The 14,578-nt window shown below is 40.9% G+C and overlaps 1 protein-coding gene across 1 annotated transcript in view; it reads left to right on the top strand.

The window, feature by feature from the left end:
• The window catches only part of slc22a31 (solute carrier family 22 member 31), a 52,606-nt gene extending 42,144 nt beyond the window's left edge, over positions 1–10,462 (top strand). Inside the window, exons 4-9 of the mRNA XM_028809757.2 lie at positions 263–431; positions 925–1,070; positions 1,716–1,824; positions 4,703–4,917; positions 5,139–5,250; positions 9,259–10,462. Of these exons, the coding sequence (XP_028665590.2) occupies positions 263–431; positions 925–1,070; positions 1,716–1,824; positions 4,703–4,917; positions 5,139–5,250; positions 9,259–9,709 (1,202 nt within the window). The 3' untranslated portion in view covers positions 9,710–10,462. The remainder of the gene's footprint in view (positions 1–262; positions 432–924; positions 1,071–1,715; positions 1,825–4,702; positions 4,918–5,138; positions 5,251–9,258) is intronic.
• Positions 10,463–14,578: the final 4,116 nt, after the last annotated feature.

Here is a 14,578-nt window from a genome sequence, read left to right as displayed (position 1 = left end):
ATAAAATTGGGCTATGACTAGAAAAGAAAAGAAAAAAAAACAAAACTTCCGTCAGCAGCATCCTTTGAGAAAATAATCCTCTGGCAGTCTGTCTCATTGTACAAACTCGAAGCTCTGCTGACTTGGGCCAAGCTGGTCGCACAACCTTCTGTAGTTGAGTATGTGACGGGCAGAGCAGCATGAAGCTTAAATCCTTTAATAAAATGTGATGCTCCTGCTGCTGTTTGTCAAGTTGTTATGCTTACCTACTTTGTCATTCAAGGGCTCGAGGTCTGTGATCCCCCCCATCGCCTGATGGTCACTATGATTGGTGGGCTGTTCGCTTTTGGTGGAGAGCTGCTGTTGCCAGGGTTGGCAGTGGTCTGTGTTGATTGGCAGGTTCTGCAGGCTATAGTAACTGTGCCTTTGTTGCTGCTAATTTCTTACTGGTGGTGAGTGAAATCTTATTCACATAGGCCTTTTTAACACTTGACATTCTATTTCAGTAAGTGACTTTAGTCTTGTGAATTTTGTCTTTTTGGCATGCATAAAAAAATGAATCTCCTGTAAAATGCACAATAATGTTATATTGACCCAGGTGTTGCCAGTTTTGTACTGCTGCAGTTTCATGACCTTTGCCAGTGTATTTTTCTGGCTCTTTGATTTACTGGGCTAGCCATCTGAAGACATGTTCATTGTCATTTTCGAAAGTATTTCTTGCTAGTGCTCAGTATGAAAGGCCCTTAATAAACAATCCATCCATGTTCTTATTCTCCATATTCCATTACAGACTTTCAAGAGGGCTGAAACCTATTATAGCACCAGTTTATTATTCTGTAGTTACAGAGATACTCCATTGACATTTTAGTTCACAGTTGTCTTTTTTCTTTTGTCAGATCAGATGTTTGTAAAACTCTCTCATATACTTGTGGCTCTGGTCAACAGGTGTAACTCCATATTCCCTGAATCCCCTCGATGGCTTCTGGCCACATGCCAAATCCGGAAAGCCAGGAGCACCCTGCAGATCTTCTCATCTCGCAATGGCGTGCGTATGAGTGAAGAGATTTTTGCACACGAGTCTTTCCTATCAGGTAAAAAAAATATATATATAATAATTTTTTTTTTTTTTACGGTGTTTTCCTATTCAGAGTGACGTTTATAGTTAAAGAAATTGGATACTGCTAATGATAAATCCATTCTTCTTTTTGTTAAGCTCTCTTAGTAAGTATCATGTCTAACTCTATCATGTAGTTCCTTCCATCACCTAAAACACACATCTTTGGAGTTTGGGGTGCCTAGAGAACAACGTACAGCTTGCACATGAGTAACACCTGGCCTGTGATTCTAATGTGGATATTACTTATAAAATTCAAACACAGCCTGGTCCAGGTGTAGATGTATGACTGCACGATTTTATATATGGGAGCATCAATCCTGAGTATGTAGAAATCTAAACCCCACATCATAAAGGGAACAACCCATCAGGAGGCTCCACGGAGCTATTTGTACACTTGGACTGTGTAGTCCTCTGATTTCCTGCGCTTTGTACATTTTCAGTTTATTCCAGTCCAGTTAGTTGAAACTGAGCAGTGCATTACTTCACTGATCTAGTCACTTTTACTATTTGTTGAATTTTTATTTTTCCATTTCACTGTTGGATGTTTTTATTATGTGCGTAAGACTCCTGGGTGATCTTAAAGGTGTCACGAATACTGACTTCATATGCTTTGTTTCAGAGTTCAACACTGCCTACAGTGACAGCTACCTGCCACATTTTCACAATATTTGTGAGATGATCCACGTCCGAGTAGTCGGGAAGAATTGTCTCATCTTGGGATTCACAGCGTGAGCAGCTTGTATTATTATGTTTATTATGTGTTACATTTCAGAGAAGAAATGGCCCTGATGGGTTCTCACCTCTGGGTTATACATACATAATATATTGGGTCCTGGAAACCTTGTCAGCTTTTATATGTTTATAATGAAGTGTTTTTATTTAACTCTCTTGAAACATTTCCAAGTAGCACGTGAAGGACTCTTGTGTAGAAGCCAGCACCAATTTAATTACTGAAATCTATCAAGTACCATATTCTGGTGTCAGATTATTAAAGATGGGCTGTTTTGCACAAATACATAATACAAGTACAGGAAACTAGCAGGTATTTAGTTATATCAGGTTAAGGATTTTGAGGAATATTTCTTCACTTTATTTTACACTTTTAAGAATTAAGAATATATTACTACCCGCCTTATTAAAAGGATTACATGTCTGTTTTCCATCCAGTTTTGTGCATCACAACCATTTTTAGTAATAAAATGCATTGAATTTGTCTTTCCAACAGATGGTGTATCACAGACTTTAGCACTGGTTTTACAAATCCCACATAACGGAGACATACACATTACAAATGTTAGCTCTGAGGTCTCCGTGGATTGCTTAAATTTCAACCTGCCCGAGGAGTACCACAGCGCCTAATATAATAATTGCATGAAAATAACATAAAACTATTATTTAAACATTACTGTTATTTGGAATTTTTTTTTATTGTTTCCCTTATTTATGTTTCAAAGCCATTTTTGAGTGTAAGAATGTCCAAAAATAATTGCTGGCTTTGCTTCAGTTGTATTTTCCTGCCTCCATTATGCATGCTTCCCTCTTTTACTTTCGTTACTGGAGTTGTGTACTTGAGTAAATAACATAGGGAATTGTACTTTTTAGCATATTTTATATTTTTGCTTTTTAAAACATATGTTTATTTAGTAACAATTCTACTTCAGTACATTTATAAAGCAGGTCGTTACTAAGTACAATTGATTGTTTATGTAAAGTTTACAACGCAGAGGTAAAAATCTAACTGCATGTATAATTGTTTTGGGGCTGTAGGTCATTATGATATTGGAGCGTGACGTGCTGCCTCATGGCCGGCTTTTTTTTAGTGGGTGCATCTAATTTTATCACTGTATTTTATTTAAAGAAGAAGGCACCATCCAGCCAAAAAGAAGAATTAAATGTAAAGAAGATAATGAAACTCGCCACTTAAGTTACCTGATCAGTTTTTAGTGACAGTACACAATGCCTCTTAAATCACTGAGATGGCCGTTTTCTTCTTGTCTACACGCAGTCATGTGAAACAGTAAGTACCCCCCATGGGAGCTGTTGACTTTTTTGACGTATCTGAAGAGGCCAACAGTAGATCTCCACGCAAACAGCGCCTACGGATAAAGGTGACAACCTTGAATAAAAACAAAAAGAAAGTTTGCCTTTTCAATCATTGATTCATCAAAAATGTGGACGGATGTATCAATCTACTGGGTTGGGGGTGAGAAGTATGTACAGCCTCAGAAGCAGCTATTGGCCCCTTGTAGGCATTTTACAGAATTACCCATCAGTGTCTGACATTGATGCAGTGAAATTCTTGACCACTTCTCAGTGGAAAATTCCTTCAGCAGTGAGATGTTTGTGGGTTTTCTTGCACGTACTGCATGTTTCAAATCTCCCTACAGCATTTCAGTTGGATTCAAACGATTAGGCCAGTCCATAAGATAACCCTCCATTTTCTTTTTTGAAGCATTTCTTGTAGATTTGCTGGTGTGCTTCGGATTATTTCTGTGCTCAGAGGTCCACTACTAGTTCTGACAGATGGCCTCACACTCTCCTCAAGCACACTTTGAAATGTCGCAGGCTGTAAGCTGTGCAGGCCCTGAGGCAGTAAAGCATCCCCAAACCATAACGTTCCCCCCACCATGCTCACAGCTGATATGAGGTTCTTCTCCAGAATTTCTGTCTTTGGTTTGCACCAATCATTGTTACTATGACCGAACAACTTTATCTTTGGTTCATCTGTCCAGAGCACACCGTTCCAGAAGGTCTGATCTTTGCCTGTGTTTTCAGTGGAAAGCTATAGTCTTGATCTGATGTTTTTTTTGGGCCGCAAAAACATTTTTCTGAAATGGCTCACATGCAGGTCAGATTTGTACAATCCCTTTCTGGTTTGTAGATTCATGAATTTTCACACCAGCTGTTGCAGAGGTTTCCCGTGATGACATTTTTGGTTTGTTTGGGTCTTATTTTAGTATGAAACAATCAGCTCTTGGGATGAATTTGCTGGGCTGGCCATTCCTGATTAAATTAGCTGTCATTTGAAATTTACGCCTCTTACAGATGATCCTCCATATGGTGGAACGATTGATTTCAGCTAATTTGGCTATCTTTTGAAATCTCTTGCCAGAGTCAAACACATCCACACTCTTCTTTCTCAGAGCTGTTTTGACCTTGGCATGATGACACCCCACACACCAATAGCAAAGGGAACACCAGACCCTCGCGATCTGTGGTTTCCACCTGTATACTCCGTAAGGAGGTTCTTATCATTGGCACCTAATCTGGAACACCGAATTCTAATTTTCTGGATTTGAAGTAGTGATAAATGTAGGTGTTTACTTACTATTTCCATGTGACAAACCTGCATTGGTGTTAACTTAAATTATGAGATTTAATACAGTATGTCAGTTTTATGTGTCATTTGTTCAGGTACATCACCTTTATTTGTAGGCACAGTTTGCTTGAAGGTCTCATGTTTGCCTGTTCAGATATGGTGAAGAAGTCAGCAGTTTCCTTGGGGTGTTCTTACTTTTTCACGTCTTATAATTGTGAACTGAGATGAGACCAACAGAACGTTTATATTGGCAGCTCATCACTTTTTTTGTTCTCCTTTTCCTGCAGGTTCATCGGCACCGGGATCCAGTACTGCTTCACGAGGAACTTGCGCAGCTTCCAAGCAGACTTCTATTTCAGCTACTTTCTCCGCTGCATTTCTGGAGGCTTGGCCTGCTTCCTACTGTGTATCTCAGTAAACCGCTTTGGCCGCCGTGGGATCCTTCTCCTGAGCAGCATCTTGACTGGCATGGCCTCTCTGCTTCTGCTTGCTCTAACACAGTGTGAGTGTTTTCACAGATCTCTGCTCTCCTTAATCCGCCCCTCCGCCGACAGATCTTAACACCTTGCATGTGATCAGAAAGTAGACCAGGCCGGCTGTACTAGTACTGGGAGCAAGCCGTCAGCCTGAGCGGAGATGTTAGGGCCTGCCGTCTGAACTACTTGTAAATGAAGTGCAAAACATGTTTCAAATTCTGAATCGACCTGCTCCTCTCTCTTGCAGATCTCAAAGACGGAGTTGTCCTGCTGCTCTCGCTTATTGGCCTCCTGGCCTCCCACGCCATGGCAATGCTCAGCATATTTTTTGCAAGTGAGGTGCTGCCCACTGTCATTAGGTGAGAACATTTAGTAAATGCAAGAACAAAGTGCAGACCTGGACAAGAAACATAGTTTTGTTTAATTTGCAGTAGTGGAAAATTCTTTGCTGAGGAAGTGACTTTAAGGTTTTCACTGTTGTCATCTGTGCCTGCGTTCCACTAAAAGAGAAACAAAAACAAATCCCTTAAGTGGCTTTTAGCTGTGATCAAAATTGTTAGGGTTCACTGACTCTTATGTGACTCAAATGCAGGGTGGAAGGGTTGGGGGGGACACACCGAGACCACCTCTACCATCTGAGCCGTTACAGTGGCTAGTGCTGCCTGCCTGTGAGCTCCAGGGACTGCTTGCGTGTTCCCCGCGTATCCCAGACATCTTCATGTTTGGTTAACTGGCAAGTCAAAGTTAGCCCAGTATTACAGAATTTGTCCTGCAGGTGGGGTCCTGCCATTGTGACCAGTGCTGCTGGGACTCTGTGTTGGTTTAAGTGTGTTAAAATAGCAAAGCGATTCATTTGAGGCTGACCATGAGAGTAAGTAAGGCAGTGTGGTGCACCGGCTAAGGCACTAGATCTAAAAACACGAGGCCCCTATTCACTGTGTGACCCTGCGCATGTCATTTATTCTGCCTGTGCGCCATCTGTTAAAAAAAAAAAAAGAAAAGCTAATTAAGTTTAGAATATTGTGATCTTATAAATCTCCATGGATAAAAGCTTCAACCAAATATAGATCAAAATAGAGATGAAGGATAAATAGTTTATTTGTCCCAAGGAGAAATTGTAGCATCTAAGCTACACAATAATCTACAACCCCAAATCAGAAAAAGTTGGGACAGTGTGGAAAATGTGAATAAAAAAAGAAAAAAGCAAGTTATAAATTCTCCTCAAATTTTATTTCATTGCAGACAGTATGAACACAAAATAATTCATGTTTTTTTTTGTCAACATCATTTGATTTGTAAATAAATATCCATTCTTGCCATTCAGGCTTGCAACACATTTCAAAAAAAGTTGGGACAGTGCAGCATTTACCACTTTGTACAGTTCCCCTGTCTTTTAACAACACTTAAAAGATGTTTAGGCATTGAAGAAATCAAGTGACTAAGTGTTGCAGGTGTTAGTTTGTCCCATTCTTCCTGCAAACGCCGCTTTAGGTCCGCAACAGTACGGGGTCTTCGTTGACGCATTTTTCGTTTCAAAATGCGCCAAACATTCCCTATAGGAGACAAATCAGGGCTGCAGGCAGGCCAGTCAAGCATCCGCACCCTCTTCCTACGCAGCCATGCCTTTGTTATGCGCGCAGTATGTGGTTTGGCATGGTCTGGCTGAAATAAGCACGGGCATCCCTGGAAAAGACGTCGTCTTGAAGGCAGCATTTGTTCCTCCAAAACTGAGATATACTTCTCAGCATTGATGGTGCCATCGCAGAAGTGCAAGTTACCTTTGCCGAAGGCACTGACACAACCCCATACCATGACAGACCCTGGCTTTTGGACTTGTATCTGGTAACAGTCTGGATGGTCCTTTTCCTTTTTGGTCCGCTGCACACGGCGTCCATTTCTTCCAAAAAAGATGTGAAAAACCGATTCGTCTGACCACAATACACGTTTCCACTGCACAATGGACCATCCCAGATGCCTCCAAGCCCAGAGAAGTCGACGGCGCTTCTGGACACTATTTATGTAGGGCTTCCTTTTGGCACAGTACAGTTTTAGCTGGCATTTCCTAATGTAACTACGTACTGTAGTGCTTGAGAGTGACTTCCTGAAGTAGTCCTGAGCTCACGCAGTTATATCATTTATTGATGAATGACGGTTTTTAATGCAGTGCCGTCTGAGGGCTCGGAGATCACGGCCATTCAGTTTAGGCTTGCGCCCTTGGCCTTTGTGCACGGTAATTTCTCCAGATTCCCGGATTCTTTTCATTAGGTTATGCACTGTAGAGGGAGAAATGCCCAAATCTCTTCCTATCTGTCTTTGAGAAACGTTTTTCTTCATCATTTCAAAGATTTTTGCCCGCACTTGGTGGCAAACTGGCGATCCTCTGCCCATCTTTGCTCCTAAAGGAGTAGGCCTCTCCTCGATGTTGCTTTTGTACCGAATTATGATTGCGATCACCTGTTAACATCACCAGTTTCAAATCACATTATTTAGTTATATTATACCTCATTACTACCCCTTAATTGCCCCCATCCCAACTTTTTTTGGAATGTGTTGCAAGCCTGAATGGCAAGAATGGATGTTTATTTACGAATCAAATGATGTTGACCAAAAAAAACATGAATTATCTTGTGTTCATACTGTCTGCAATGAAATAAAAGTTAAGGGAAATTTGTAAATTACTGCTTTATTTTTTTATTCACATTTTCCACACTGTCCCAACTTTTTCTGATTTGGGGTTGTACAAATGCAAGGGATAAGTTAACAAATATCCACACTTTTATGATCATTTTGTTTGGGTTGACTGTATCCGGGGGGGGATTGGGGACGACAAGGAAAACATAAGCTGCAGCTAAAAAGAAGAAGCTTTCAGTCACCAACGCAAAGGTACACCATGAAATATTCTTTTATTATTGTATATACGGGGGGGGGGGGGGGTGTCAATAACTATCAGCCCTTCTGGGATCATTTTGTTCAGGTTGGCTGTACTGCTTTCCCTGTGCACATGTTGAAACCCGGTGTGTCTGGTCACAATACTGAGGTGATCAGTCCGTTTCTCCTGTGCTTTCTAGAAGTAAATGTGGCCACTCCATTCTCTGTTTGTACCAAAGGAGAGCAGAGAGCAGTGATCCACTGTTTATTGGCTGAAAGTTTACCGGGGACCTTGAGGGTTCTAGATTACAACGGCCCTCAAAGGTGGTCTGTTATTGGCCTGAACTTATAGGAGACTCCTGACCTTGGCCGAGCAGATGCTATATCTGAACACTACGAGCGGAGCACTTCCTGGTGACGTCAACTGAGCTGTTTCTCTCACTCACCCCACACCTTATTGCGTGGCTCCATCATACCACACTCCACCTCTTGTAGTGCCAACTACGCCAAGTAGTTTGTCGTGGACTCCCACCACAGTCAATCACAGATTGCAGATTTCTGTGCCGGCCACGACATCTCGATTACAATGGCCCTCAGAAGCAGTCTCTTACCAGCCTGTGCTAAAAGGCGACTCTCAGCCTTGGCTGAGCTGATACTGCGTCTGAGCACTTTGAGCAGAGCGCTTCCTAGTGATGTCAGCTGAGCTCTTGTCTCTCGCTCAGCCCCCATCATACTGCACAGCACCATAACAATACCCTCCACCTCTCCACAGTGCAACTACACCAAGGGTATTGTGAGCAGAATTGACGATGTGCACTTTCGTATGGATTGGTGACCTGTGGTGGCCAAACCCACAACGTCTTGATTACAGCGGCCTCTCAGAAGTGCTAATAGGAGATCCCAGGTACTGGTGATGTCAGCTCAGCTCCGTCTCTCACTCGGCCCCCACCACTGCACCACACAGTGGTCAAGATTTGTACTTTGTAAAAACGTGATGAATGTAATAATCTGCAAATGGTGTAAAAATGAAACTGCAATAATTTTAACAGTAACATACTGTACATAAGAAGAGCAGTGCATGCTGTAACAAACCAGCTTTGCGGAGTCTGCAGCTTTAAAGAACTTCACCAAACAGAACAATTTAATATAGGAAAGTTGAGCTAAAGGACAACCGAGAAAGCTCTGTTATTGTGCCTTGAAGCAGGGCCTCATGGGATGTGTTCTCAAAACAAATCAATTCTTCGGGGTTGCACCTTAATGCCATGCTCGCCCCATTTATACAGGCTCATCAGGCCCAGATCAGAGTTGGTCATGTCAGCCCACAGGCCACAGGATGTGTTCCAGTTCCGAAAGTCAACCGCTTCTCAGGGAGCTCCCATGAGTCCTCATTAATCTCTCGTAATTATTGGTGTTCAATTCAACTATTTTTTTTCTTTCTTTTGCCATGTATTGTTCTTGTATTGGGTGTTGGTTCTGATGCTTGTCCACTTTTCTGACAGGGGAGCGGGTCTTGGGCTGATTTTGGCGGTGGCCTGTATTGGCAAGGCCACATCATCCCTCATGGATCTCAAGGACACTCATGGCTACTTCCTCCATCATGTGGTGTTTGCCTCGTTTGCAGTACTGTCAGTGCTGTGCATCATGCTGCTTCCTGAGAGCAAGCGCAAACCTCTGCCAGATTCGCTAAAGGATGGAGAATCGCTGCACAGACCACCGCTGTTCCTTTCAAAGCGTGAGCAGGATGACCTCCCCCTCCTCCATTCTCATCCTAAAAGCACATCTGACTACAACTCGGATAGCTACTCGAGCTTGGTAAGTGCCACCAAGAAGATGTTGGGAAGCAATGGCCACCCATTTGAACCGATGGTCCCGCCTGCTCCTCCACACCTGAAGAAAAATGAAGAACAACATGGGATTGAAAATGCAGCTTTAAGTGAAGACCTCCCTTAAGGGTAGTTGTGTTTTCGATAGGAAACCATTGAAAAAGCCACCAACTGCGAGGTTGGCAAAGGAACACGTCATTGATGTTTTTTTGCTTAATTTTCTGTACACATCCCTGTGAACCAGGAATAAGCTACAACCTCCAAGAAAATGAAAGAGTGCACTGCTTATATTGAACAGTTGGGCTTCCCAGTTTTTGGGAAGCAGGACCTGAAACGCAGGTTGATACCCCAAAATGATACCATACTGTTAGTGTCATTGCTGTTAGGTGCCTACTGAATTTCAGAACCACCTGCCCGCTGCCACCGCCATAGCAATTATGCAAACCTTTACAAGCCTCAGACTGACGTCTCTCTCTTTTTTCTTACTTTAATTCTGAAAGCACATGGAAGCCCCTCTGCTGGACCCACTAAGCGTGCTTGGTAACCACAAGTTCACGTGATTTTTAAGAGGGTGACAATGGCACGGACAGGCTTTCTGCTCACAGAGAAATGTCTTTTTTCATTCCTTTACACTTTATGACACTAGCACTGGATTACATTCTGCACACCAGCATTCATGAGTGTGCAGAAAGTCCGACCAAAGCTCAAACGCTACACTCAGGTACCTCATCGTGTTTCTTACCAAACAAAAAAAAGTGCTTTTGTATGCATTTTTTAATTTGTAGAATGTAAACACAGAAAAATGAGCACATGCTAAGTGTACCAAAGCAGTCTCTTAGGTTTTGTCTGGAAGGGTTGTTAAATAAACGTGTTGCTGAAATTCCGGTGGTCTGCTATGAGCTTATTTTAGGAGATAGACGGGATTGCTAATTTAGTAGTGGCTTCTAGTACTGGAACTAGTAATGAGTTCACAAACTCGAAAAAGGCGTATCAGTAAGAGATATCAGTAATGACTCGAGAACTAGAAATAAGTTCTACTACTAGAATTAGCAATGAACTGCTTATGAGTTCACAAACTAGAAAAGGGCATTGCTAGACATACAAGTAATGACTAATGGCTCTAGAACTGCAAAGGGACTTTAATTTGACCAGTAGTGACTCTGGAACTAGTAGTGAGTTCATGAACTAGCATGGTCTTGTGGTGATCAGACATTTCATAGTAATGTTCATTTTAGTAATGAGCTCTAATACTAGAACGAGTGATAGATAGATAGATAGATAGATAGATAGATAGATAGATAGATAGCATGGACTAGTAATGCCTTTAGATAGATAGATAGATACTTTAGAACCACTAGTGAGGTGTTCTGCAAGAACTGGTAATGTCTCAAGAAGTAGTAATGAGTTGAAGAACTATAAAGGTGTACTAGTAATGGTGGATGACTCTAGAACTAGTAATGGGATCTAGTACTACAACTAGTGATGGACTAGGAATGGCTTTAGAACTGCTAGTGAGTTGTAATACCTGACCTACTAATGACTGCAGACCTAAGAAGAGATCCTGATGGACTGGTAATGTCTCTTAAATTAGTAATGAGTTCAAGAACTAGAAAAGTATACTATGTAAGGGACTAGTAATGACTAATGACTCTGGAACGAATGGTGGACTCTCATGGACTAGTAATGACTCTAGAACTAGTAGTGTGTTCCAGTGCTATAACTAGTGATGAACTCATAGACAGTTCTTGAACCTGCAGTGTTTTGTGACAATCAGACATTTCATAGTAACTTTCATACTTCACTATTTGAGGTTCACTACACTTGCCCTTTGGCACCCTTGTCTTTGTTTCTCCTGCACGCCACTGAAGTCCTACTTAGGCGAGTGCTCTCTGTCAGATGTAAATACCGTTGTATACATTAGCCTGCTTTACTGAGGGCAAGTGCAGAAGACAAACAAACCTGCTGTCTTTCTAACGTCTATCAGTAAACGCTCCAAAAGATCAGTTGAGACATTCTTGTTTTTGTAACCTAAACTGGGGGGCCAAGCCCCCCTGGCGCCTTCAGTGCCCAACCCTCCAGTTGCGGCCTGGTAGGCCTCCCCACTTGTGGTCAAAATCAGGAAATTCTATAAATATGTAAAAAAAAAAAAAATAAATAAATAAATAAAATAATATTTAACATAGTAAAAATCATGAAATGAGAATAAAATCTTTACTCTCTTACCAATTGGAGTATACCCGTTAAACTGAGCTCCACTATGCTCGATGAGTATTTATAAGAGACTAAATAAACGATCCATTCGTTTTAACTGACATTCTTATAGATAAAAAACCTTTTTTTTAAAAAAAATGACTGATTTAAATAACAGGAAAAATCACATGAAAACTAAAGTGGTATGCAATGGGTCATCGTAACTCGACCTTCAGCTAATTAAATCACTTAAATACAAACAGTGGTGTTATGAATAGATACTTTTTTTAATAGTTTGTTCCTGTGAAAGAAAGTTTACTTAATCAAAAATAATGTAATTTATTGAATCAAATTATTAAAATAAATTATTGAAATTAAAAAGCACAACTTTTCTTGATATTAAAAACCACGACTTTCTTGATATTTTAGTTTATAATTTAAAAACGGAATAAGAATCTGACAATCTAACAATATTAAAGTTCGATAAACTCTGAAAAGAATGATACCAAACTTGTATATGTAGGTTTTAAAATAAGCTGATGATTTAAAGTGTGACAAAAATCGTTGTACAAAATCATTGCACTTTTAGGCTTATTATTTTATTGTATATATATATATATATATATATATATATATATATATATATATAATATATATAATATAATTAGAGAGAGAGAGAGAGTAGATGTGTTAAATGTCCTCCTGGGACATCCGGTATCTTGCCATTTCCTGCTCACTTAATGCTTCCAAAGTAACACTGATACCAAAGTCTTGAAATTCTGCATTAAAGAATACTGCCATGTACCTTGAAGTTTGGATCTTTTATAGCGCCTTTCAATGCACCGTGTTTCATTGAATTTATTTTTTAATAAATCACAGTGAGTGAGCGGAGAGGCCTGACTGATCACCTCCTCAGTTACAGTGCAGACTCTTAGCCATCAGGCCTCCCTTTCATGAATCTACATGTCCATTTGTGAGGAAATGGAAGCAAATCTGTAACGATCTCACTTTGTTGTTATGTTGTTGCATTTTATTTCTGGAAAAAATAGGACCACAATTAGTGATCTTTTTGATACATCCATCTGTTTTCAGTATTTAAAAAAAAAAATCTGTCAGTGTAAACACGTAACACTGTGGGCAAAATGCAGTGGCCTGACGCCAGGGAATCGGTCAGTCGGTTCAGTATTGTCAGACGCATTCGGTGAAATCCAAGAATGAAATAAAAAGATTTGAATGTTTTTGAGGTGCCCTTCACCTGACACACTGCTGGTATTTTGATCGTTTCATCTGCTTATCTAAATCACTAACACAGCACCCACCATCAGCAAACGGTGCCTTAACTTCGCAGGCACTCACAGCAATCACCACAGTCACTTAAGCCTGAACTTTCTGGAGGAGTCTCTTAACACGGCCCTCAAGTGCGACGTCGATATGAAGGTGCATGGCGGACTAATAAGAAATCCATTCATTCTGATTGAAGGAGAACTGACTGAGTGTCCTTTAAGGAAAAGAAAGCGCAAGACATTGCCTGGTCAGGGCTCTTTGTTAATTACTTGTATCTTATTGAGCTTAGCACTGGGTGGGCTGTGTGAGGAAGAGGGGTCAGCACAGTGGCACAGGTGGACTGCGCCTTGTCCAGTGTGTTCATAGATAATGTGTGTGTACTCGTACTGTATATACACACACACGCACTCGACTGTCTATGATACGATATAAACAAGCCTGTGTAATGGTTACCCTTTCAACTTGACTTTTGCTGACCTCATTCTGTTCTGGCACAATGTTCCGGTGACTTCAGTTTTTCACATTTGTGTTATTATTTGTAATTGTCTAATGTAATAATATAAATGGATAATTTTGCAGACAGTGAACTTTCTTTTAACAGATTTGCTTTAGTTAGAAGCTAACTGTCACATTTCCCAGGTATGCGTATTCTATAAAGATGGAACTCTTTTTTTGTTTAGTCAGAAATTAATGAAACTGTACACTTTGCGTCAGTTTGGTTTATGTAATACAAAGAATACATCAAAAGAGAACACATGAAGCCCCCCTAGAATCGTCCATCCAGCCATGCTCTGACCTGCTATGTCCAATTTTAAAGTCCCACTGAGCCCAGGTCTTAACTCAAACAAGTCAGACATCAACCCCCAAATGGGATTTCAGTCGCGCATTCATTCAGGTGCCAGTTTAGCGCCAGCACTTAGCTTATCCTGCACACGGGAGAACATGCAAATTCCACACAGAAGGAACCCCAGAATGGCATGAGGCCAGGCGGTAAAGGCTGTAGGCCCGCATCGCTGTCCTTTTTCCACCATATCATCCCATTGGGAGCAAATAGATTCCTCTCACTTTCCCCTACAATGGCCAAATCAACTAGAAATAGATTTTTTTTTTTTTTGTCAAGTACATGATTTTGACTTCTTCTTCTTCTTGTTTACAGTACATTTCACAACTAAAGTGGTTTACCATCACAACATACCAAACCTTTTCATGTCCATCTTCCTCACTTGTCCTTTATGCACCTTCAGGCCGCTTTTACCACATACACGTGTACCCTTCATTATTAGTATTGTCCTTTAGATTGAGCTTTAGATTCCATGCAGGTTGGCGACGAACGTTAACAAGAATTGACTTTCGTCCTAACATTCCAGGCTTTACAAAAAAGTAAGGCATTGCTGAATTAGATTTTCTTCCTTCTGACCCCAACATTGCCCCACTCTCTCGTGTTCCATTCCTTGAGGTGACTTTATGTGTTAACAGAAATCAATAAGAACCATCAAGCATACTGAAAATAAGAGCAACGTCC

The sequence above is a fragment of the Erpetoichthys calabaricus genome, chromosome 9 (genome assembly GCF_900747795.2).
Source record: "Erpetoichthys calabaricus chromosome 9, fErpCal1.3, whole genome shotgun sequence".
NCBI lineage: Eukaryota > Metazoa > Chordata > Cladistia > Polypteriformes > Polypteridae > Erpetoichthys > Erpetoichthys calabaricus.
The sequence above is the reverse complement of the archived record's forward strand: the minus strand, read 5'-3'. Positions and strand labels throughout refer to the sequence as shown.